This window comes from Eucyclogobius newberryi, unplaced genomic scaffold, assembly GCF_026437365.1.
Source record: "Eucyclogobius newberryi isolate DKJ021-1_F unplaced genomic scaffold, fEucNew1.0.hap1 SCAF_19, whole genome shotgun sequence".
Classification (NCBI taxonomy): Eukaryota; Metazoa; Chordata; class Actinopteri; order Gobiiformes; family Gobiidae; genus Eucyclogobius; species Eucyclogobius newberryi.
This window is the reverse complement of record NW_027315823.1, coordinates 18,703,963-18,730,303: the sequence shown is the minus strand read 5'-3', so window position 1 is coordinate 18,730,303 and position 26,341 is coordinate 18,703,963. Positions and strand designations below refer to the sequence as shown.

Genomic DNA, 26,341 nt, shown 5'->3' with positions numbered 1-26,341 from the left:
TTTAAAAGAGCGCCTAGGCACCTGCGGAAGAAAACTTGTGCGGAGGAGAACCACTCAAGTGGTTGAATGGTGACGCGGCAGCACCAGGCTCCATGTGCAGAGTTATGATTTTGAATACCGGCTTGAAGTATTTTCTGCATGTCTTCCCTTTTCTCATCCCCATTTCAAGCAAAAAAAAAAAAAAAACTTGACTTGACTCCTTGCATTCCAGATCTTGTCTTGGTCATCAAACCAGGGAATGTCTCCCATTGAACTAAAATGAAACCTATAATATAATTGAGCTATCAAACTGATCCACTGGCTTTCACACACAGGAGGATTTCAAGCAGGTGGCATATAACATAAGTGTGCATACGCAGTTTGGAATTTGACCTAGTTCACTCAGAGAAGACATCAAGAGCAGTGCAAGAAGCTCCAAAGGCACTGTACTGGAAGGGCCAGAGTCAGCTCTACTTCCTGAGGACACTCAGGAAGTAGACACTTGGAATGAGAGGGCCACTCCTGAAGACCTTCTAGACTCTGTGGTGGCATCAGCTCCTGTACGGTGTGGTCTGCTGGAGCAGCAGCATCACAGAGAGGGAGAGGAACATGGTCATCAAGAAGTCCAGTTCTGCCCTTGGCTGTGCCCTGGACTCACAGCAGGAGGTGGGGGGTCCTGGCTAAACTAGTCTATACTGAACTATGAGTCCCACCCTGTGCAGAGAGAAAAGCTTCAGTGACTGATCCACCCTCGCTGTGTGAAGGAGAGGTTTCACAGGTCTTTCTTCCCTGCTGCTGTCAGACTCTACAGTGATCACTGCTGACAACAGGCCCTGTACATCCACTCTTCATGTGCAATACTGTAACATAATTATCCATGGTGCAATCAGAGTCACTTTACCTGTCATTTATTCTGTCCATATGTGGGCACTGTCTATAATCATAGCCATAGCCTCTTATGGTGTATGATATTATAATACTCGTAAGTCATTTTACCTGCAATTTTAAATGGTATAATGCTGAACATATGCTGCACTGTATTCAACCGTTGCCACTTATTGGACTTTTTTTTTTTTTAATTGTTTGCTCTACCTATAATGTGTTGGATTTATCGTGTTTTTATTGCTCCTGTTCTCCTACTGTCTCCTGCTATCGTGCTGCAACTGTGCAGTGCAACACTTCCATCACTTAATTGTTCTCCCTTCTCCTACAATGTAACTGATTCTTATGCAGAGGTCATTCAGAAACCCATCACATTTTGATGGGATTAATGTTATAAATTGATAAATAGATATTGCTTTGTCTAAAGGGCTGAGTACTTCTTTTTTGAGGAGTCAAGCTGCAAACACAACATCAACACTACCAACTACCAAATACAAGTTTACAAGTTTTTCTCCTCAGTTTGGAAATGCCTCATGTGAAAGATCAGAACTGTTGCTGATGATTGGCTTCAGGTGCTGGGGGTTTAGTAGAGCGCATTGGGTCGGGTTTACTCCTAATGTGAGTCGAGTGGGGTTCAGGATCTGTTTGGGTCCCTCAAGAAATTCAAAGTCTTTTAAATCAATGTTTGCCTGGGGCATGTCTTTGGAAAGAATCCACAAGGAGTCTATGTTTCCCAGATATCGCAGCGTTCTGGAGCATTAATAGGTAATTAGAAGAATACTGTGTTATTGCATAATCCCACGTAATCCTGTGTTATGGGGCCAAATTGTACCTCAGTACACCATAGTGGATGAGACAGGCAGTAGCTCAAAATATGTGCCAGTGTTGAGTGTAAACAATACATGAGGATCATAGACTTAGTCGTAGAATCTGACCACCCTAAGTGCTTTTTATTGCATAACATTGAACACTTTACATCTTGTTTTCATAATTAAAACTGTAACATTACAATTGTTATCAATGTGGGGCAATGTTTGATTAGAACATATTTATCTAGGGACACAGATCAGGTCATATATATATATATATATATATATATATCTTTTGTGCTTGACTGTTTTTTCGGGACAAAAATGGAAAAGAAATACACCCTTTTGAGGTACTGAACATGCTACTCGTACATCTACAAAGGATTTGGTATAGTTTTTTCTGGAGTCTTAAACTCTTTTGTATAGAAAAGCTCTTGAGTCAGCCAGTGGCACTAGACGATTTCCTGCTTTATTCTGTTCCCTCTTGTTCCCCTCTTCCTCTCCAGTTTTCTTTGAGGACCACATCAGTGCTTTGAGGAATTCAGGAAAGAGGATAGAGTGGGGCATGCAGGTGCAGAACATTTGGGCCCTGAAACTGCATGACAGATCCGGGTTTTATCGGAGGTAGAGGCAGGAAGAGGAGGGCAGAGTATTCAGAAACGTTTGGGTTTGGCAATGTTTTTGAAAACCGTACCATTCAGGTGTTTAGTGTGTTGAAGTCCAAAAAGTGCCGGGCGGGAGGGTCTATAATTTATTTTAAAAAACAGCACAGAGGCAAAAACAGAAGGTCATAGAGGACAGAGAAAAGTGGAGACAGAGGAGGGAAGACTGTTGGCGCTAATTAGAGTTATAAAAGGGGCCAGGGCAGAAGTGACAGTGGTACATGGGGCAGAGGGAGGAGTCAGGGACTTGACAGTGCTGGGAACCAGAGCAGGCCTTTGCTGCAAGACAGAGCAGAGGCAGAGCCACGCAGAAATATACTCACAGTACAAGGTGTGAGTCCTGATTGAAAATATGAAGACTTGAAGAACCTTAAGATTAGCTTTACACAGTGCCTGGTTGGGTTTGAGGCGACAGTACATGCCAGACAATCCCCACTTCTTTCACCCCTATTTCACGCTAAAATTGTCCTGACTAATAAGGCCTTTGGGCCAAAAAATCCTTTAAAAAAACTTTGCTGTACACAAGATTGTGTTGAGATCACGTTTTGTTGCAGTAGGTGTTTGGCCATGAAAACCTCTGGGAGGTCCTGTATCGTTGGGAACTCTCGCCTCTTGTTAGTCACTACTACACACTGTGGGCTTTGATCAGCTCAGCTGACTCTTAAGCTCAGCTTAGTGCAAGGGTTCTGAAAAATGTGAGGTGAGAGAGGAATATTATGTATCTACAGCACCCAGCGAAGCACGTCCACCTCTGTGGTTCTCACCAAATTACACACTGAGCCGCAGCATCAGGAGGAGCTCGGTTGAAGTCAGCCATGAACACACTGAGTCAGTTTAGCAAACAAAGGGATGAGTGGAGTCGGCAGAATGAACAATGTTTGCAAGATAATTGTGGAATGTGCTTCAATGGACCTGACACTTCAACTTTAAACTTAATGCATCCAAAGTACCATTGATCTGCAACTCAACTTTAGCTCTTCAAATGTGTATTCTTACTCTCTTTTCAAAGTTGCTGCTTGTGTCTTAGAAAGCCACATACGCTTCACAAAAGCAAACCCAGTCGTCTTTTGAGGAGCTCTTGAGTTGTACAAGAGGAGGTACTAACATAAATTATTCATTATGCTTCATCAGGGGCCTTAAAACAAAGTATTTTTGAGGTGAAAGTGCTTGACATACTGTAATGGAGGGCCTCTGAAAGCCACATGCCAGACCATGTGATGCACTGGTGTTCTCATGACCACGTTTATGGCTTGTAAGGCAATCTATTAAAACTAAAATGATCTATATGTTGGGTTATGTACTTTTTCTCCAATGCTGTTCGGTTACCCTGGAAACATTGACTAATCCGCTAGGCTCCTGACATCTTCATTATGTGTGCCTATGTGAGTGTGGCCGTGAGATAATACCATTGGCTGTTTTAGTTCTCGGTCACACAGGATCACATTAGGATGGGGTTAAGTAAAGCCAGTGAATCTGAACTTACAAAAGCTTGTATTTGAAGCAGCTTGACATGGAAAAACAGCAAGTTAGCTGATATAAATATCTGTGATTTTTTTTTTACAACTGATATAAGGATTAAAGAGAAACACACTGTGGTCCAGATCAGAACCTCCAAATATTAAAACATATTTTCTCTTGTTTTCTGGTTTAATCCTGGTTTGGTCCTCCTTATTTAATTGTGCTTTAGACATAATCCTGGTTTAGACCTGGTTTAATTCTGGGTTAGTTCTGGTTTAGTCTTAATTATATTCTAGCATTGTCCTGGACTGGTTCAGACTTGGTTAGTACTAGTCTAGTCCTAGTTTATTTCTGTTTCCGCACTGGATCGGCAATTTTGCAAAGATATTTTGGTAAAGGCTTTTATATATTTTTTTTCATAACAATCCAATATAGGACTTGTTATTATTACTTGTTGTTATTATATTCTTATTCTTGAAACATATTTAATATTGGGGATATTTCTTTGCAAACCCAAACGTGTCAAAAGTGGAGGCACCCTCTGAAAAATCTGGCTCTCTGGAACTTTTACATTGAATAGCCCTGCTCTATGACATCAGTTGCCTTGTTCTCACCACACACGACTCGACACAACTCCACATCCTCAAAAAAATATGATAATTGTCACAGTGCAATTGATCTCAAATGAGGCTTTTCAGTTTTTGAGCAGACCCCACAGCAGATGGGTTGTTTTGGTTCAAATGGTTCACTTGTAGCCTGCTCTGAACACTTGTTTTTCTTCTCTTTTCTTCGCTCTGTCGAAATCAGCTGACCCCTGTGTCTAGACCCTGCCACACCACTGGTGAAGCTACTTAGACCTCGCAGCCCTGAGCATGAGGTGAGTGAGGCATGAAGCACTTACATGCACAATAAACATTCAATAAGTTATAGGCAGAAACACTTCTTGCATTCATCGTCATACAAGCATGTTGTTTTATTTTACATATGGAAGTAGTCTTCAAAGACATGCCTGCTGCTGAGTGAGTGGTTTTCCATGTTACTTGTGTTGCCCAAGGTTAAGTTCAAGGCTCATCAGTTACTTCCAAATATTCTTAACAAAGCTGCCTTCCGGCATTTAAAGGTGCCTTCCTGTTTATGACTTTGTTTCACTGCACTTTCTGCACTTTCTACTATTATGAAACTATTATGAAACTTTTATCCATGTACTTTTTCACATTTAAAAATAACAATTGGTTATAATAATCTTTAAAACATATTTATCATTCATTTTTTGTTAAACTAATATTTACAGACTGCAGATTTGTTACCCTTTGTTGCTATTTTATTTCAGTAAATTAACAAAATTCCCTTCACTATAAAATATTCATACTGTATGAACAGACACATTTAATAGATCTGTGTTTGATGGACAACTTCAGAACACAGGTGGAATGGTAAACAAAGAAGATTAAAGGGCATGACTGCATTACATTGTGGGTATTCATCACATTATGAGAACTAAAATACTTACAATCATGGGGACCTACCTCCTTTATGGGGACCTGGTCACAATTACCTAAATCCTTTATTATTAGATCAACAACTGGATTTAAAGTTAAGATGTGGGTAAAAATAGGGTACGGTTAGGGTTTAGGATTGTAGTATATGGTTATGGTTAGAATCGGTCTCCAGGAAATGAATGTCAAAGTCAAAGTAATGTCCCCAAAAAGGATAGAAACCCAACGTGTGTGTGTGTGTGTAGGTGTGCAGGTGTGTGTGTGTGTAGGTGTGCAGGTGTGTGTGTGTGTGTGTGTGTGTGTGTGTGTGGGTGGGTGTACAAGTGTGTGTGTGTGTGTGTGTGTGTGTCTACCTTTGTCTGGAGGCTGTGTGTGTGTGTGTGTGTCTGTGTGTGTGTGTGTTTGTGTGTTTGTGTGTGTGTGTGTGTGTGTGTGTGTGTGTTTGTGTGTGTGTGTGGGCGTGTGGGTGGGTGTGTGGGTGTGTGTGTGTGTGTGGGCATGTGGGTGGGTGTGTGGGTGTGTGGGTGCATGTGGGTGCATGTGTGTGTGTGTGTGTGTGTGTGTGTGTGGGTGTGTGTGTGGGTGTGTGGGTGCATGTGGGTGCATGTGGGTGCGTGGGTGTGGGTGTGTGCAGTCTTGGGTGAGACATGTCTCTTACTGATGTGAGAAAACCGTCGTGGATCTCAAGTGTACTGGGGCTAATTGAGTGATAATATTGAGCTAACACAGAAGTGAGTTGTGGTAATTGAATGATGCGAGTGGAGGAAGTCCAGACGTGTGCAGTGCTGTGGGAACACAGAGTGAAGTGTGTCTCTCTGTTAAGATGAGTCTGTACAACTCTTTGCTTTCATTCCCCACCGTCACCATGGTGATGAGAGGGGCTTGCCACAGCAGCCCATAACTTACCCACAGCCTGCCTGGATGTGACATGTCCTTTTCAGTCTACCTTTGTCTGGAGGCTGATTTACACATGTATATTGGGCATCTTGTGTGCACAATTGAGACCAAAGATACTGTTGCATATGTTTTTTTCTGTATAACCTTTTATAATGTCTTCATCATATGGCCTAAATGTTGGACGTGTGTCTCACAGCACCTGGAGCCAGACTTGCTTCATGAGTGACATTCCATTTTAAACATTTATGTGATAGAAAGACAAGACAATACTTATTTTTCAACTCCTATGCTTACCAGCTAATTGGCTTGAGTTGTTATCTTTGGTTTGATATGATTATTCATACAAATTGACACCAAATAATACTATTAGCAGAATATATTCATGCAGCTTCAGTATCGCCAATCCTCAGATTTTTGACTTTGCGAAGTTAGCTGAAGTTTGACTAATGTCTCTTCTTTTTCTCTGCACCATTTCAGCTGCTGTCCTGCAAGTAAAGCCAATGAACTAAATATAACTTTAATTAGTCATTTTCACTTTTCGTAGCTTAATCCTGTTCATTCTTTCCGACCTGAACCATCTATGACCCCTCCCAGTAGGCGTTCCTCCAGCATCTAATGCACCAATCATGCGCTGACCCTTTACCCCAGTCCTTTGTGGGTCGCTTGTTAAGCTTTTTTTCTATTCAAACATTTTTTCTCCTCCCTGCCGTCATTGAGCCACTTGAGGCTGCAGCAGATGGAAAGATTGCTGTGAGAGAGAAGCACAAGTATTGGATGAAGCCATGCAGAGAGTGAAGCAGCAGCTGACCATCGCTAAGCCTTCATAACACTTCTTTGGAGAATAATCCAGGACAGTCCAAGAGACTCAAACATCAACTCATAAGGATCTTAACAAACTTAAAGAACCAGAGATGAGAGTAGGGGCAGGAGATGCTTAGACGGACAAAGAAGTGAGTAGCACAAGAAAAAGGAGTTCTAGTGTTTTTTGTTAAGACTGTTACAAAAGTTATACAAAGTCTGACATAGGAAAGAATGGCCAACTCAGGTCTACAGCTGTTGGGTTACTTTCTGGCTCTGGGCGGTTGGATCGGGGTCATTTCCACTACTGCTCTGCCCCAGTGGAAGCAGTCGTCGTATGCAGGAGATGCCATCATCACAGCTGTGGGGCTGTACGAGGGCTTGTGGATGAGCTGTGCTTCTCAGAGCACGGGGCAGGTGCAGTGCAAGATCTTTGACTCCATGCTTTCCCTGGACAGTGAGTACCATCTCTTCAACACACAAGGCTTATGCTGGCCATTAAATAATGGTGCCACATCGTACTCTTATGACAAGCAAAGACAGATACCGGCATTGTTGTTGTATAGATTATATACAATGGAGTGTGAATAAGTTAAAGACATTTTTTTCTGTAAATTGCCAATGACCTGTCAATGACCTTATCACCATTGTGTTTCGGTTTGTTTTTTTTGTTTGTTTGTTTGTTTGTTTGTTAAAAGGCCAGTGTTTAGTGAACCATCATTTATCCGTTGTGTAGTGGTTGTTGAAAATTAAGTCCTATCACTGTTTGAAGTTGAGACTTTAATTATTCACATGACTGATTCATATCATTTAGATACACATTCAGAGGCAGATTTAGAGTTTTGTTTTTGCACTTTCTTGTGGTCTCATTCACTGGAAAAACAATAATGTGCTCAGGCAAAACAAAACAACCATCCATTTGCTCTCAGTGTGGGGCACAACAAAAGTGTTATGAGGTTAATGAACTCAGTGAGTAAAAGTGGTAATGAGTGATGGGTGGGAGTGGGCAGGAATGTGGGCTTTGGACATAAATCTGCCCTTTGTCATCTTGAATCTTTAACTAAAACGTAATGACTCATAATTAATGGCATATGATCCTTTCTTCATTCTTCCGTCTGTGGAAACCCTTCGAGATTATAGTGCCAAATATATGGAGGTAGAACAATATCCTCAAGTCAAGTTTTGCTTAAATTGTCACTTGCATAAATATTTCAGTATGACTTGGTAAATCAGTGTATCAAAACAATTTGTGACGTTTTGTTAGCGGCTGCCCGTGCTGATCTGCCATCTCTTTGGCTTTACGGCTTGGATAAAGACAGTGTATTGTCCTGTCAGATGAATAGTGACTGTTATCAGAAGAAAAGGCCAGTGTTGAGCCGAACAGCAGAGATATTCCCAGAATGCGCTCTCTTATCCCCACACGCGCACATTGTTCAAACTTGACACACAGCTAATGTTAAAATTAGTACAGACCACTTAAACAAAACAACAAATTGATTAAATGGCCACTTAGTACTCGCTCACATACAAAAATCATTGATGGTAAAGGACCTTAAGCAAGAGGTTGGACCTAGTGGTTGGACCTGGGATTTAACCGCCAACCTTCCACCAACCGCCGTTTTATCCCCTGAGCCACTGTAAAACTAATCTTAAAATAATAATCATTGATTTCAATATGACATTTGTTTGTAGTGCGATACACATTCTTCCATTTCCAATCATTTTTCCGCAGACTTGATTCAAAATGTACATCTACAGTTGGAGGAGCATGTAATGGAGCTGTGAAATTGTTCATCAGACTTTACCACTCATTTGATGGCGCCAGGCGAGGAAGGCGAAGAACTGCTGCATGAATTTCTGACTTCAAAAGTTTGTGATAGTAATCGGTTTACTCAGTCTATTTACTCATGTGGTTCGGTTTGCAGATGTGTAGATAGTGGTGCTGAAAGGACAGTTCTGAAAGGTGAGGACAGATGTAGCATGAGCAGATTACTCTCTTAAAAAAATGTGACCCTAAATTGCACTTTGGAAGCTTTGGACTGGCTGTATTCTAAATCAGGTTCAGTAGAAATTGAGGATTAAATCTATGAAAATCACAGCATGTGTAAGTCGATTTCTGAGTACTTTCCAGGTAGTTTGTGTAAGCCTTAACAAAGACAAGTATGCAGATTTTTTTACTGAAAGTACTGTATCTCAAATAATGTGCAACTTCTTACCCTTCCACCCGTCTTACATAACAGCGTATTGTTAGTTCAAAGGGACCATATCAAAGTGAAAGGATGTGCTGCTACAGTCACAATGAGCTCACAATAGCTCTCTAAGTTCCTGCACACAAACTCATTCAGAGCTTAAGACTGGCACCACCAAGCTTGGCTCTGAGACGATAGAGAGCTCTGTTCTGACCCTTGCACCTCCCTGTAGCCTCGGCGTCACCCCAAAGACCCCCGAAGCCTGCTGATTTGTCACCAGGCAGTCAGAGGAGATTGTCATTTAACATGCTGAGCCCCCTCACACTCTGTGAAGAGAGTGGATGAAAAAGACCTCCTTCTGCTGTAAACCATTCACAAACTTCATCAAAAGCATTAGTGGAGCTCCATAAATCACACTTCAAATGTGGTTCAGTTCCTCATTGTGTGAAAAATTTGTTCCTGGAGCAGATGTCATAAAGTTGAGGTTTTTATCTCTTTGTAGACGTTCTTGTCTTCACTGGTAGCTTTGGGGCTGGTAAATATAGTCATTCATCTTCACATTTTTAAGAATAGGGGGTGGCAGGGAAAAATCTATTCATTATGGGTGTGAAGTTGAGGTTCTAATGCATTTCTTATCGTTCAGCTTCATCATTTTGGTGTCTGAATATACATTTCTGTCAGATTGTATGCCATGCTTGAGATTATATGCTATGCTTTGAGTTTCATAGTCAGAAGAAAAGGAAAAATGACTGGTGACATGGTCATGGCTGATATGATACACTCTCATATTGTAAGATAAAATAATCACATATGTTTAGAATGTTTCATCTATAAGGTTTTAGTTGTCAAACCACAGTGATGGGGGACTCCCATGATGGTCTTAGAAATCTGAAGCAATTGCAGTCAACTTCATTGTGACTTGCGAATGAAAACAATCAAGCTTTGTGTGCACTCCACACTGATACCACTGTATCCAACATGTGGAGCACGCCTCCTACAGCCGCAGCATGACTCCATCTGGGCTGCTCCACCTACTGTCATTGTGCTGCTGTGTGTCCCAGTTCTTTCATGTGTGTATGTGTAAGTATGTGCAGCCCACAGAGTTATGTATGTGTGAGGGCCAGTGTAGGTAGATCATTAGATGGTTGTGACGACAAAGTGCTGTGGAATGAGCCCCAAGATGGTTTCATGAAGCATTCGAGGTCTGAATATTTGGCTGTGAATCTAGAGTAGAGGGAAATAAAGAGCCCTTAATAGCTTGATTTGAAAAGAGAATAAATCTCACTGCAAAACAAAGAGGTAAAAACATAGAAAGTGCAGTCAACTTTCTTGTGTTGAAGTTAACTCACAATGGTATTGGCAACAACAACTCGTAATGCATCCTGGAAATGAATTTCACGTCAAGTAGAAAGTGACAATTTCGAGGTTGATTATTTTATTTATTTTAAATTATTATATTTTAATAATCATATGTCAATCAGTTTCATCCTCAATGCTATGACATTTTGTAGTATTTGATACTGACAGCTCTCTGGTCATAATTTTCTCTCAGATATTTAGTTTTTTTACATTCTTGGTCAAGAACATGTCAAAATGGACCGTGTTGGGCTGAAAGTGGTCAACCATTTGCATAGCTTCATTCTCGTCTAATCAGATTTTCTTCTCTTGTATCTAGTCCACATCCAGACATGCCGAGCCCTCATGGTGATCTCTGTGCTACTGGGATTCATGGGCATCATCATCAGTGTGGTGGGCATGAAATGTACTAAGGTGGGCGACAACAACCCCACCACCAAAACACGTATCGCTGTCAGCGGAGGAGCACTCTTTCTGCTCGCAGGTGAGGTTGTACTGTGTTATGTATTTGGTATTCGAAGCCATGATGTAGGACTCCCCCCCTCCGAAAACAACCCTATATTTCTTTTGCAGAGCAGGAGGCTTTGTCAGAGAGGAAGGTTATAGATAATTATTGTCATAGAGTTCAGTGACAACTAATTTGAGGAGTTGTAAACAGAAAGTGACCATTTTTAAATGTAATTTATTTGTAAAACTTTTGTTTTTAGGTCTATGCACATTGGTGTCTGTGTCCTGGTATGCCACTCAGGTGTCTTATCAGTTCTTCAACCCCAACACCCCGGCCAATGCCAGGTTTGTAAAAAAAAAGTATATATATATTCTACGCATTTTGTCATGACATGATTTTGCCTGCTTGGACTCTTCAGGTACGAGTTTGGTTCAGCCCTGTTTGTTGGCTGGGCAGCGGCCAGTCTGACCATCCTGGGCGGCTCCCTTCTGTGCTGCTCCTGCTCCAAAGAAGAAATGCGAGGGCAGCAATATTATCGCCAATCACAGCCTTCCACGACCAGGGAGTACGTGTAACCCCCGTCCCCACTAGATCAGCGTCCAAACAGACAGCACAGGACATGTTTTCCACATTGATAGATATAGTATACCAAAGAACACCAAGAACATATTCTCTATTATCATACTCTACTATTTTGATTATGTACATTATTTACTTACTACTACATACTTATTACATACTTATTACTGACTACGTCTGCAGTCCACACTTTTACACGTCAGTATCTTGAAAACAAACGTTTTATATGCAAACAACTTACCTCAAGCTCTTTTATAGGGCATGCTTTAATCATATTATGCTGCACTGTCCATGGCATGTCCTGTGCTTCCTGGTTGGAGCTGTCTCACATAGCTTCAATTCAGCTTTTACATTTACGGCCCACTGCTGCAATGAGGATGTGAAAAGACTACATAAATACTACAGAAATAAATGGGTCACTATTATCATCATTCAAGATGAGTATGGGATGATCTGTAGTGCTTATAACACAGCCACAGTTGCAACAGTGTAAGCTATTGTTAAATTTATATTTTGTCTCGTTCAAAAACAATGTGTGTTGTTATTATCAATACGTGTTTTAACCCAATCACTAGTTAATCATGTAATGTCTCATAACTCAAATAACCTATAATCACAGCAAGCTATGTTTTGTCATGCAGCTAAACACTAAAACATGAACAATAAGCTAACCAAAGCTGTTACATGGTTAAATATGATATAGTCATTTAAGCATTGAACACTACAGCAGGTTTAAATTAACTTAGGCTTCTATTGAATTGCTTCCTCTTCATGATAAAAGACATTTGTTTCTTGGGAAATCCTTTTCTTTGCAGTCCCTTGTTTGCTGAGGGCTTTATTATTCCCTGATTGAAGAAAGTAGGTCTTTGAAAGCCTTTAGTCTCTTTGAGTTTGTTGGACATCACTGGGCTGTCAGCTACAGTTGTTCCCTCAAAGACTGCTAGAAATTAAACCGGTTTGAAGCAGTTTTACAAAGCGTTCCTGTTTCGGAACCCTTTTTCTTTGTGCTTTGGATAAGTTAGTGAACAGGCTTTAAATTGCACTAATTCATTTTCATGCTTTATGCATTCATCCCCCAGCTTTAACCTGCCTGTCTAACACCATCACATATGTATGTCTCATGACATATGTAAAAGCTTGTCTGGTCCTCAGTCCTCTAACCCTGTCTCTCCTGCTGTCTTCTTCTCTTCTCTAATTCAGGGCAGAGTTGTTGAGTGAGACTAGTTTCCATGAATGATCAGCCCGGCCCTATTATCGTGGACTGTCCCACCAGTGTCTACCCCTGTTCTGTACTTTAAAGCCACATTTGGACCTGTTTTAGTTACATCCCACTCAATTGCATTGATCCCCTTATATCAGATTTGATGTTGAATGGACTTTCAAAGAATATCTTCCAAACTATGTCTTTAGAACCAGCACTTCCTATTGTCTGCAAGCTAACCTTGGTTGCACCATGTGTCTTTTTGTGCTGATTTACTGTTTCACCTTTGGGTTTTTAAATATGTGTTTGGCTGTAGTTTATTTCTTTATGTCACTGTACTTTGACTGAAATGTGTCTTTTTCCTTTTGAATTGCAGAGCAAATGTTAAAACTACCCCACCAGAGAAAAGGGAGCAGTACTTGTAGTTTTGGAGAGTCTTCTGGCCTTTCCATTTTTAAAATTGTGTCTCAAAACCATCTCACTGAAGTACACATAACAGACAAAAACAGCAGTAATATTGATTTCACAACAATCTAAAATTATACTGTGTCTGTTTTGTAGTTTCAGGAGACTCTGTTATTCAGGGTATGTTTTGTGTGTTACAATGCCCAGGTGTATATACCATACCTTTCCTTTTGTGCTACTTTTAATGTTTTACTACTGTGCCTTATAACAAATGTGTCTTTGACTAGAAGGAGTTTTGGTAATTTGACAGCCAGCAGATATGTCTTTTCTAAAACTGAAATGAATGTGAAATACTATGGAATAAAATTTTGGCCAAAATGATTAAAGAAAGTATTGACTGAGAGAAATGGGATTAATCACTGGTCACAAGAGACACACAAGCTTTGGCATCTCTAAGATCTGGATTGGAGCTTCCCCTTCTCCCACTTCTCCAGTTTGAGTAGTGGCTGCTTTATGATTCTGCCGCAGGAAAATCCTCACCTGGAACTGTGCTTGGCGACAAGACATCTACAAATAGATTATACCCCTAATCTCTTCCTTTTGTTCCTCAAATTTCCTAAAAAGTAACAAATTATTTAGCGTAGCCTCGCTTTACCTTCACGCTTATTGGTCAAAACCAATCAAATGATTTATAATGCCAATCTAATGCAAACACATGTTTAGAGAAATGTGGGATATTTGTCATTTTGATTGGCTTTTGTCAGATTTAGTTTCATGTTTTGGGAGTAAGTTTAATTCCAGGTATATGAAAGATTCTAAACATGTAAAGTAAATATTCCTTAATGCTTATGACACTGTGCACAGAGAAGCTGTGTGGAGACTGCAAAGAATCTGCTGTGCCAACTATGAGACTGTCAAAATGTACTGTACTATTCTGTCTGTTTTAATATAAAACGCCGACTGTCATCACATTTATTTACCATACCTTATTTTTAATATTTGCCCCCTTGTGTACCATATCATTTACCCCTGTATGTTTCTTTTAAAATAAAGTAAACAGAAGAACTCATGTATTGCTTTGTTTCCCCCCCTTCACTTTGGCTTTCTTTCCCTACTCTAGTCTCACTCAAATCTCACCTGCCTCCCGCTGTTCAATAATTGCAGACGTGAAATTCCACTTCTGCTCCAGTGGGTTGTGGCACATTCTCCCTCAGCGGACCAGGGCAGTGTGTATCCTGAACTGAACCGGACGCTCCTAATGTTTCTATGGAGCGCGAAGAAACAACAGATAACAATGGCCTTGGAGGGATACAGTTTAGACTTGCATCAGAGCTTACTGTGCCAAAATATTTGTTTAGAATATTTTATAGCCAGATTTATTTTCCCAACACACACAAAAAGATAAATTTTGTTTTGCAATAAAGTCTTTGGCACAATATTTTCCTTGACACCACCACATCACATTGTCAAGTTCATTATCATTACAAATCTACTAAAAACAGTTGACAACAGGTTAGTGTGAGAGAAAGAGGAGGATGGACACAATGCTGTGAGCACTGTGTTTTAACAAATGTTGTTATGAGGACGTCCTGCAGCAGAAGTGGTGGGAACAGAGAGAGGATGTGAAATCTGTCACACAGCTGACATGTACGAACACTCACTGCTCACTACATATGGAGCTGAACACACAATACACATTTGCCGTATTAATACTGTGTCATGTATTCTGCAAAAGAGCCACATATATGCACTTTATGACCAAGATAAGTCTAGCTTCACATTAATTATGAACACACAACACACTATATAACACACTATATTTATGTAGCCAAATAAGTAAGCTCTATTTTCATTATTGTATCCTCATTTTATTGGCTTCCAGTTGACATTATTGACATGCACATGCCCCCATATGACCTCCCCCCAAATCTAGACTTATTTTCAATGTATCTTCATCAAATTAGTTTAGTGTGCAACGGTCCGCAAACCTTACCCTGCTTAGCCCGTCTGAAATGAAAATATACATCACCATACAGCTTTGAATTATGATATTTCATCAGCCTACATTTATATTCACAGTAAAACAGTATAACAGTAGGCTAATAGTTTTGGTGTGACTTGTTTTCACAGTCCATGATTTATTATTTGAAGAGAAACATAATTTTGACCACATAAATGTTGCCAGCACTAGATTTATGACCTAACAGTTCTTTGTGTCAACATTTACTGTCGTTCACAAACACTTGAATTAAAAAAGATTAGGTACTCTGTTCAGTTTAGTTATAATCACATTATTAGACGTTTTGAAATTGAATGTTGACACTGAGATAATTGTTCAGTCCTCTAAGCCTTTCTTGGAATAAATAAATATACACATATATAATTGTATAAATACATATATAAATACATATCCTCTTAATGATTTTTGCATGAAACATTACCAAGTGTCACAGTGAAAAAGAGTACACAAATAACAGAGTTAATGAGTTTAGAAAGATAAAATGATATGAATGTGGACCAGGGCTGAAAACACAAACCACAAACCAGATTTCTGCTGCTGGATGTGATTAGGGTCAGAACAGGTCTGCAGTAGCAGCTGCTTCTGACAGAGGGAGCCAGAGCTCTAACGTCTTTGAATTTGCATTCATAATAAAATGAAATCGAATTTTATATTGTAAACATAATTATTTTCACATAAATCTAATACAATATTGTCAAATCATATGTCATAACAAAATCATTTCGTAATGATCTATTATGGAGTGATCAGACATCAGACAGCGGTCCAATAATGTATGTGGATGGAAACCAGGATAAAAAACATTAAGTTCAAAAGAGAACGTTGGTTTTATCTTTTCTTCATCCGAAAAATGTGCCAAATTTGCAGACCTGAAGGCATTTAAAATCCACTCAGATCTTTGTAGAGATATAGACTCTGAGATAGCACGACAAAAGGTAACATTTAATCAGAGACAGGCACATCCACAGACGATCTGAAGGATTAGAGCGAAGTAAATGTTAAAAGGCAGTCAGAGAATGCTGTGGTGCTGCCATGTACCGCTAGAGGGCACTGTTTGACTACATCTTGACATCTTATGGGGCTGTTTCGAAGAGCCTACTTCACAAGTGGCCTGCTCCACTTTTCCCTGAATCTAAAATGTAAAGACAAAAAATGTATGATAATGAAGGTGATTGAGATAACATAACTTTTTGGATTTTAATTGACACAGGTCTGTAAAATAACAGATTTTTACAAATAGCATAGGCCTACTACTTGGTGAAATTAAACATTAGGATGGAGTTTTGTCATGTAATTGTATTGCATTTTAGTTTAAAGTCTTGTGTCAAAGCTATTTTCAAAAACATGTGTTCACTACAGCACAAATAATCTTTTATTCAAATTGTGTATTAGATTATCTGACTATTTTATGCCTTAAATCCCCAAAATGTATTTCCTTTGGGACGTGTATTCGGATCTATTACTATATCTTAAAGTATAATGAGACATAATCCACAGCAAAACTCAAAAAGAAACCCAGAAATAAGAACGGCACTAAACACACATAAACTGTAGGATTTAAAGCTGTCACGTTGCTCTGTCAGTACTGTAATTAACTGTGGACACTGACAGACGACGAGACAGTCCGTCCCTCTAAAAGCATTCAAGTATAGTCTATTCCGCTGTCAGTGAAGGTCAATGTGCTGTCCTCAAAGAATCAACTGTAAAATAGTTATTTTCTGAGTTGAAAGTGATGCGAAGCGCCCAGATTTTTTGTATATTTTTATCTTCACTTGAACTCAACATGAACTTTAAACTTCAAAGTGGAGCTGTTGTGCATTATTGGGAGCTCTGATTCTGAAGGAAAAAAAGTTCAGAAAAGTGTTGAAAGCCCAAGGACATAGCTCATCCTATTTTTACAAAATATTTGTGGTTCCCTTAATAAAACCATACATTCTTGTTGTTTACTTTCATCTTTCGCAAGGCTTATTCATTTAGTTGAAACCATCTCCATTTATCCGGACATGGGATTTTTTTTAATATATAAAGGGTACATTTTTATAAGTAAAAACATACACACATTCATTTGCATAATTTAACTTACATATTTTGTTTACAATTTGTACACAATATGGCATATACTATGTTAAATTTGTGTGTCCCCTTGTGTTCTTAAGCCCTCATAATCTCTCATTGATGGCTCATTATCAGCAGCTCCATAAATACAGTGTAAGGCTGTTGTGCAGAGGAGGACCATCACAGCACTTTGATTCCAACAAGGTCAGGAGAATCGATTAGCTTTGATTCTGATACTTTGCTTCCAGAAACAACCAGTTCCACTGCCTGAAGCCTCTGCATGCCGGACCACACATAAATAGTGTTCAAATCATTGTATTCACCTCACATCAGGGGCTGTCTATGATACTTGTGGCATTTGCGTCACATCAAATATTGCAAAGCCCAATGCCACACTAATGTACTGCGGATTTCAAAAAATAATTGATGCAGACGAGGTGTCACTGTTATGCATTAATTGGGAATTTGAAACATCGAGCCCCAGAAAGCAGAGTTCTGTTAATGGAAAACAAACTTTGAACTGCGAGTGTAGTATGTATCCCTTTTTACAATGCTGCAGTATTTTATTTATTCATTTATTATTTCTATAATGTCCTTCTAAGGTTTTCTTTAGATGAGTCTTGATACATGGAATTTAGTGGTAAAAAACACAACCCAAACTGACTTGTGCAGCACTCTAAATTGAGCTCTACATATTATCAATCTGGAATGGCTCTGGAAGAGGTGGGACTCTCAGTGGCCAATCACGGCAGTTTCAATATTAAAACATTATAGCTTTTGGCTAAATATATATCCAGCATCGTATCATTTTTTGTGCTTGTTACCATGTTAGCAAGTATTCATAAAATGTTTTTGATGAAAAATATGCTTTTTCTGACAGTGATGGATTCTCCTCAGGTGCAGAAACCACAGCCTTCACAGGAAAACTATGCAAACAAAGGTTCAAAGTCCACACCAACCGACCCAATCAGACATCATGTTTACATATACATTTCTGTTTACCTTGCAGTCGATGAGACTGAGAAGGTCAAAGGTGAAATACTAAAACTCTTTGAGTATCTATCTATAAAACAAAAAAGAGCCGCTCTTCTCTCCTGTCTGACTGTCTGCCCATCTGCCCGAAGAAAACAATTAGAGGATTCAGGCGTGTGTAAAGCATGGTCCTTCAAAACAGTGGGCACAGACAGGACGTGTCACAGCTGACAGCCATGTTGCCTTGGGCAGTATTACAAATGAAGTCGTCTGTGTATCTGTCCTCGCCTTGCTCATCTTTGAAGTCTTTCCATCGAGATGGAATTAAATCCTCTAAATTCACATACTTTAGGTTTATACCTCAGTTTGTGCTTCAAGTTGTTCCAGGGATTGTGTTATTTTGTGGGCACAACACACACCTATACAATTGAAAACAGCCGGAGGAGTTGGGAATAATTAGCTAAATCTCTCTTCACTTGGTGATGGTAGCACTGAGAAAGGCCATATAATTCTCTCAGCAGCGTCCCAGCTGAGCGAGGAGCACAGACTGTAGCAGGGGAACGCTATTTTATCAGCATTGTTCGCTAATCTTCTAGATTTTTTTTTGTTTATTGTTTTACAAAGTATCAGTATTACGATATTACTCTTGCCATACATTTATTGCTGGATACTTTCTATTTGAATGATAAAATGTCAAAATGACAAAGATGTAAATGTGATACATTCCAGGTATGTACACGTGACCTTTTCCCCTTCATTATATCACAAGATTATATTATATTAGAAGATTAGAAGGAAATGTATGCAAAATTATCAACATAATAATGCCTTTCAGGGTTGACAAAGCCTCTTAAAGCACTGCACTGAAGTCATTGTTCAATCACTCCTCACTCGGTGGTGGCAAGTTACTTCTGTAGTCACTATCTTTCTGCCCCTCCGACCACAATCACTCACATTCATACAATGGGCAAGATGAAGTGTCTTACCTATTGGTACAATGAGAATTGTTTGACTACTCTCATTAGGGTATAAAGGTTGAAAAGAATATATTGAGGTGCGAAAAGAGAACATGAAATATGTGTAGTTTTTGTGTATTGCCCTGTGTACTGTATGTGTGACATTGATAACTATCTACAAGCCATGAAACAGCCTGTAGCTTCGACTTCATCATATAAACAGCACACAATTCTGGCTTGCAGCAATCACCATTAGATACTGGCACAGTCTGAATATAAACTTGCCAATAACCCAGTAATACAAACATTACATTACAATGGGCAGTGATAAGCACCGCTAAGTGCTCCTCCAGCTGCACGGCCCACACCTGACAGCTGTGTGATCCAGACCCAGGCAGGCACACTTTGTCAGGCAGAAAACTGGAGGCCATTATCATCGCAGCTCTGTTGTATTTTATGGAAGAAGCTTGCACTCACCTGCTTATGCCTTTCCTGGAAGCACCTTGCATGCACCAGCCTTCTGTCGGTTTTCTGCTATAATACAACGCCCTAATTGACTCTGACAATCTGGCCAGCTCGATTCCGGCTCTCGATGTTTGTAATTAGGTCCAATCAGCTGGAGTGATATTTATTGATTCTCTTCATTCCCGCCTCCCGTTGTTTGTTTCTGAAGGAGACTCTGTTCTTTTGGCTAATTTTAGCGCAAGGAAAATAATTATGATTGATGCAGGTGCTTCTCTCTCTTTTATTCAGAGCTGTATTAAATAGATAAATCCCATGCACGGAAATATGAAAACGCAAAAAGCTAATTAGTGCGCTACGAGAGAGCTCTTATCATGTTGTTATTATCAGCGTACCTGCCCCAAAGCTTTAAACATCATATCAGATTTCTTAATCGTTCATTTTGACAGGGGCGTAAGGGACAAACTTTCTAATTTTCCAAGTCGATTGATGTGCTCTATTTTACCCTTGTCCTAACTTTTCCCCCCGTCTGAAGAGAGAAACACAAAGTCGTGAGATACGTGGTGGGAATTTTCAATCATTTAATTCATCTAAACAACCTTTTAGCCTGCACAGTATGTAATGTTTTGTTAAAGAATCTCAGTGAGATTGGCGGCAGGCGTCTCTTTAGAGTCATGATGGAGTCATTTTAGCACGAGAACAAGTCACTTTGGAGCAAGTTTCTGTCAGAACAGACAAAGGTATAAAGATGCAAGAGGACGGTAAGAGATTAACTGCACCTAAAGCCTGACGGGGAATTGCTTTTATGATCATAGTGTGATGGAAAACCAGAGGAAAACAAAAGTTTAAACCAAACACATATTTTTAATCTCATAATTATTATGAGATAAGTGAAGTACCACCAAACAAAAGAGTTAGCTTTCTGAGTACCACCAGATCTAAATAATGTCTATAACAGGACTATTTCTAAATTAGGGTCAAACCACCACCTTAATTAGGAATACACCATTGCCACACTATAGTTTTAACTATGAAATTACTCAAGGCAGAGCAAAAATGACAGAAACACAAGAACTAAAGAGGTGTTGGAGTCATCAGTGGTACATGAACCACAGTTTGAGAAACGCTGCTCTAGAGCAGAATATAACGGCCCACTATTCCACTATTCATCCAATAATCAAGTTGTTTAAAATTAACTGATTTTCTTATTTTTAAAGCAATAAAAATCAGGTAGGCTACAGCACCTTTAAATAGCAACAGGACATATAAGAATTGCAAAGAGAACTAAACAACAACATAAGACTTAAGCAGACTCAACAGGTGGTACAAATTGTTTTTAGCAACCATCCCCTGTTAGAAAACTGCTTCCACTTCAAAAATGTGTAAGCCTGTGAGTGCAAGCCAAATACCAATACCCTGTGGTGTGTTTGTGTGTTATGATAAAAAACCTGTACATTTTGATGCCACCAACTTAAAACAAATTCAGACCTCTTCGGCTACTGTATCACAATGATTTGATTTACAGTGGCTGGCTAAGACCATTTGAGCATCAATTTGTCTTCATGAGGTAAGACTCTAACCTTTAACTGTCATATTATAGAGCAGTGAGGTGAGTGAGGAGTTCCTGACCTCCACATAACCCTCATATGAAACAGACAGTGATCTGCCTCTACCTCTGCCTCCTGATGCTGTTCAGTGTCGGTGCATTCGGTGCATTTTGGCTCATCTCTCTCCCTCTGTACTGCCTGGCTGTTTGTGTACCTGCAAACTGACAGACGTTGCTTTGATCAGGGCCGGGCCTCCGGGGCAACACCCCTCCTGTCTGCGCCCCGGTTCACACACTGGATCCACACACTTCACAGAGTCAGGGCGAGATGATGGGAGACAGATCAGCAGAGAAAGAGGGGAGAGAGCCGCGGCTTTGATGTGCTCCTCTGTTCGGGTTTCAAACAGCAGCCATTAGAACACACCAGATTGTAAGTAGAGAAATGGACTAAAACATTGGCTGACAGCGAACTGACCCTTCAAAACTGGCCCATGAACCACGGATTTGGAGGGATATTTTTTCACATGGATAAAGAGCAGAGAAATGGGAATCTAAGAGTAACACATGAACTTGTGTCTATTTTTTGCAGTTTGTGTGTCTTTTCCTTTTGGGATCTCCCCTTCAGACGAAATCTACATAGACTCTAATTAGGCATTTTCTTTTCCATTACCATTCACAGTGAATGGGCTTTCTAAAAATACGATTCTGCTGAATAGCTTTTCAAAATATGGGCCCTGTCTGCCCCAGTCTATTTGTTGACTGGCAGAAATAGCCAATACTCCTTGGCTCTACATCATGCACCCCGCTATGGTGATTAGCAGTTTGCAGATACCCTCACAGTGTGTGCATGTTAGATATGACGCAGAAAAGAGTGGGGTGAGAGATTTTCAAAGTGCCAAAATTGCCTGTTCAAATGCCCCTGCATTGACCCCTCTTACACGAGCCAGCCAGGAGGTAGCATTCAAGTGTTTATAGTGCGAGCTGAGAGGATGGTTGCTCCAATGAAGTGGCAGGTTACCTCACTTTTCCTTTCAAATCCTTTCAGGAAAGGCGTGAAGGGCTGTGCTGACTGGTTCTTATTTGGCCGATTAAACTGTCTATTGAGTGAGCCTGCTGAATTGTGCTTCCCGCTGCGACCCAGACACGATTATGGAGGTTTTAGATGTCACTTCTCCTTCCGCTATCATCGCAAATATCCGCTCATCATCTCATCAGCGTGCATTACATCAGACTCCAGGTGCAAACATGTCGTCTACTCCCCCAGATGCCCCTCTCTGATGATGTAAAATCATTCTGTATCCAGGCAAGTGTACCCTCTACACCTTTGCAGTTTGGCGAAAAACGTATAATAATCACCAGTGGTTTTGCCCAGAAAGAATTTGATGCTGGAAAAAAAGTAGCTACTTTTTGAGTTGTAAAATAGCCTGTGACATCAGCCCTCCCATCCCATGGTGGTGAGCTACTAAATCACTGCTGTCATGGGGATCCAACCAACCAACATTACCACTCACACATTCAGATAACACATTCAGGGCAAGTCAAGTGTCTTCATCGACAGTTTGAGCTGCCAACTTGCTTGTTATATAGCTACATTCCACTTGAGCTGCTAACTTAGAAACACACTCGAGTTCTGGACTTCGACCAGAGATTTGTTTTCCAAGTTACTTCCGAGAATCGTAACTCGAACATGATGTTTGACTCAGGAACTCGGACTTGACTAGTCACAGGTCTGAAGTCCTTATAAATGCGTTTAAAAACATATTCTTAAAGGAAATAATTTCCTTCCCAAAGAATGGAGAAAGGAGGGAGCTTGAGATTGACATGTGGATCCAGCTGAGGTGGCTCGGGCGTCTGTGTCCCGGTGAGGTGTTCCGGGCATGTCTCACCGGTAACAGGCCCCGGGGAGGACCCAGGACACGCTGTTGGCTATAGACTATGTCTTTGGACTGGCCTGCGAAAGCCTTGGGATCCCCCTGGAGTAGCTGGAGGAAGTGTCTGGGGTGGGGGAGGCCTTGCTTGGACTGTTTCCCCCGCGACCTGGTCCAAGATAAGCAGAAAAAGATGGATGGATGTAAAGGATGATTTGAAGTACAAAGCTATTTTTAAGTAGTGAGATACAATAGATAAAATTAAATAATAAGAAAACTCTTGGTCCAGTGACTTGGATTTGAGCTTGGACTAGGTTTCAGATGATAATGACTCATCTCAGAATCAAACCTTATTTACTGACTTGGATTTGCACTGGAAGACCTACGGACTTCAGTCCTAAGTGACTTAAAATCAAACAAGAAGGACTTGAGAGTGACTTGAAAAAAGTGACCAAATTCTGCTTAATTTGTTACTAAACTGTGTGCACAAAGATGAAAATTAAATCAATCCTTGTAGCTATATTACATATAATTCACAGTATTTTCTTGGTAGAGACAACAATAACTTTTCCAAATGGATGTAGTTTGTGGGGTGTGTGATCCCACCGCAGCCGGGATGCAGCTTTTCTGTGTAATTAGAACAATATTGATCGATGTGCAAGGCTGCGTGTCTCTGTAATCTGCTGTGATCTTGAGGTGCATATGCTCCATCACACTTGTCCAAGATTGCAGAGCTCAGAGAATCCTGCGGCTGCCCCTGCTGCAGCTGACAACTCCTCTGCAGGTGGTCCAGACATCATTACAGACAGCGAGGCCATGAGCAAACACCACAGTCTTCCATAGTTTACATGTCCTGGCCTTATGCACAGTACCATCTCACCAAGTAATGTCTCTTCATTCTACAAGAAACTAACTTTTATAACTATATATGTTCTGAATATTGTTTGTATAGTGAATTTGAAACAATGAGAGAGAAAGAAGAATATTTTACTATATAATACTATACTAATATAATATATACTATATAATATAACCCATTATTGTTATTCTGTTATTCTTGCTTTTTTATTGTTACATATTTTATTCTACATGCCCTTATTTTAGCATAGTCTACATCTAATTACTACATCATTGTTTTATGTTGCAACTTACCGCCAAAGCAAGTTTCTATTGGTGAATTTAGTTTGGTGAAAATATATAAATAAAACTTCATAATTTTGATTTTGATAATTTTCCTTGACTAATCTGATCTATCACATTTGATGTCAAATGAAATAATGTACACCAGAGGATGAAAAGGCATGAAGTCCTTATTATGATGCTGTAAATATGTATTTTGGTCATATATTTTGCCTTGGTTGGCTACATAAAACACTGTACAAGCTAATAAATACTCAGCAACCTTAACAACTTAAACATTTTCTAAAAAAAACCCATCTGTTTAGATTTGATGGAATCACTCGTTTCACTAAATAATGACCCAATCGGCCCTGACGGAGTGGAAAAAATAAGGGCTTCTACAACTAAATTAAAATGAACGATTCATTAACAATGATGTAGAATCCATTTATGGGGACACTGTATTTCCGTCACGCCTGACAGCTCGCAAACTAACTGGGCTAAGGGAAGTCACGTCCCACTGGGGGTCACAGGTGGACGTATTGAAGTAAAAATCAATGGTCGACTCCCCAGAGGCAATAAGAGCAGTAGAAAGGAAAAGAGAAGGTTTCAAACAAATAAATAGCAGCATTTTCAAGGTGCCCTCCCCACTTCACAGCTCCACATTGATCTCAGCAGTTTAACCCAGAGGAAAGGAAGCAAGGAGACACATACTCCGGTTTGCTCCCTTTTATGTAATTGCTACTTTTTCACCTTGCCGCTGACACGCTGCCTTGTGCCAGCTAGGCGGCGACAGTCCAGACTTCCGGGAGGCTAGTCAAGGGTAATCTACTTCACACAGTGCCTACGGTAGTCCACACTTTTCATATACTCTCAAGTCTTTGAAAAATTACTTTTAAGTTCAATTAATATGGACAACTCTCTGATGAAGACTAAGGAGGACCCAGGAGGCCGTGGAGGAAATGTATTTCACAGTCGTGGACAGAGATGGTGTAAAAATAGCATCAGTAATTAAACGGCTGATTAATGCATTAAGAGGGCTAGTGTGGCTAACAAAGCGGTGAACTTTGAACTTTTGATGAGGTCAGGAGCTGTTGAATGAACACATCAAAAACAACACTTTGGGTATAGTTCAAATCACACTGATATATTGATCAAGTGCTTAACTTACACAATGATTTGATTGACTCTGGTCAGTATCTTTTTAGACCGTTTGTGCCCTTTCAAACAGCAAGACACTTCTGAATTTCTGCAGTGTTTTGTTTGATCAAACTTGAATTTTGGTTTGCATAAGTCTTTATAAATAGTTATGCATTTCGTCTTGCATTTAGTCTAGCTCTTTCTTTAACATTTGGCTCAGAAAAAGAGTTCTAAATGATACGTCAATGGGTGGATCCAGATTTACAACAGTCCCTCCTCCCATGAGACCACCGTGGAGCCAAAGACCCACTGCACTCGCCACGGAGCGTAAACAAATAGTTTAGAGTGTGCATGTTTTTGTGGTAATGTGTGCTCTTCTCTTCACAGACAGAGGGGGGTTGTGTGGATTGGTATGATTATAGCTATATCTGGCCCTAAACACCAGCTCAGGCCAAGGTGAGTCCTCTATTTGTCCCGTGTCAGCGTGAATGACAATCCCCAGTCGCATTGCCCACAAACAGGATAAAGAACAAAATAACAGAACATGAAAAATGAAAAATTCGACAAGAAGAAACAAGGGACCAAAAGAATTGGTCAATGATTAAGCAAAGGAGGCAGGGTGGCAGAGTGGTTAGCACTCTCATCTCACAGTAAGAAGGTTGCTGGTTCCTTTTTCTCCCATCAACCAAGTTGCCCCAGCGACATTGATAGATTGCTTTAAATGCAAAGGGAAAATATCTTAATATTAATCATTTAATTTAAAAGTATACCCCTAACCTTGATATTTGGAAATGTTATCTCTATAATATTGTTTTCTTTTTATACATCCATAAACTAGGTTATTTGAATACACAATAACTTGGAAATGTGATTATCTTATTGACATGTTTCGGCTGCTAGCTGCGAGCAATCTTCAATCCTCTCACGGGCCTTGGCGACGTACACCAGCTGTTGTTACTTCCCAAGGTCATTTCGACAAGGTAATCACATCTCGCAGTTTACTGTCTTTAAAACATGACCTAAGTTTGTGGGTTTTGGGAACTT

General features: G+C 40.0%; 1 protein-coding gene across 2 annotated transcripts; it reads left to right on the top strand.

Moving 5' to 3' along the window:
* Positions 1–6,871: 6,871 nt before the first annotated feature.
* Positions 6,872–14,228, top strand: cldn19 (claudin 19). 2 transcript variants are annotated; one of them, XM_072452013.1, is made up of 5 exons: positions 6,872–7,438; positions 10,846–11,010; positions 11,234–11,318; positions 11,393–11,539; positions 13,131–14,228. In XM_072452013.1, exons 1-5 carry the CDS (start codon positions 7,216–7,218, stop codon positions 13,177–13,179), a joined length of 669 nt encoding a protein of 222 aa, XP_072308114.1. In that variant the 5' UTR covers positions 6,872–7,215; the 3' UTR covers positions 13,180–14,228. The 2 variants fall into 2 exon arrangements, with proteins under 2 accessions (XP_072308114.1, XP_072308115.1); XM_072452014.1 differs by having other exon boundaries at positions 12,754–14,228.
* The last annotated feature ends 12,113 nt before the right edge of the window (positions 14,229–26,341 follow it).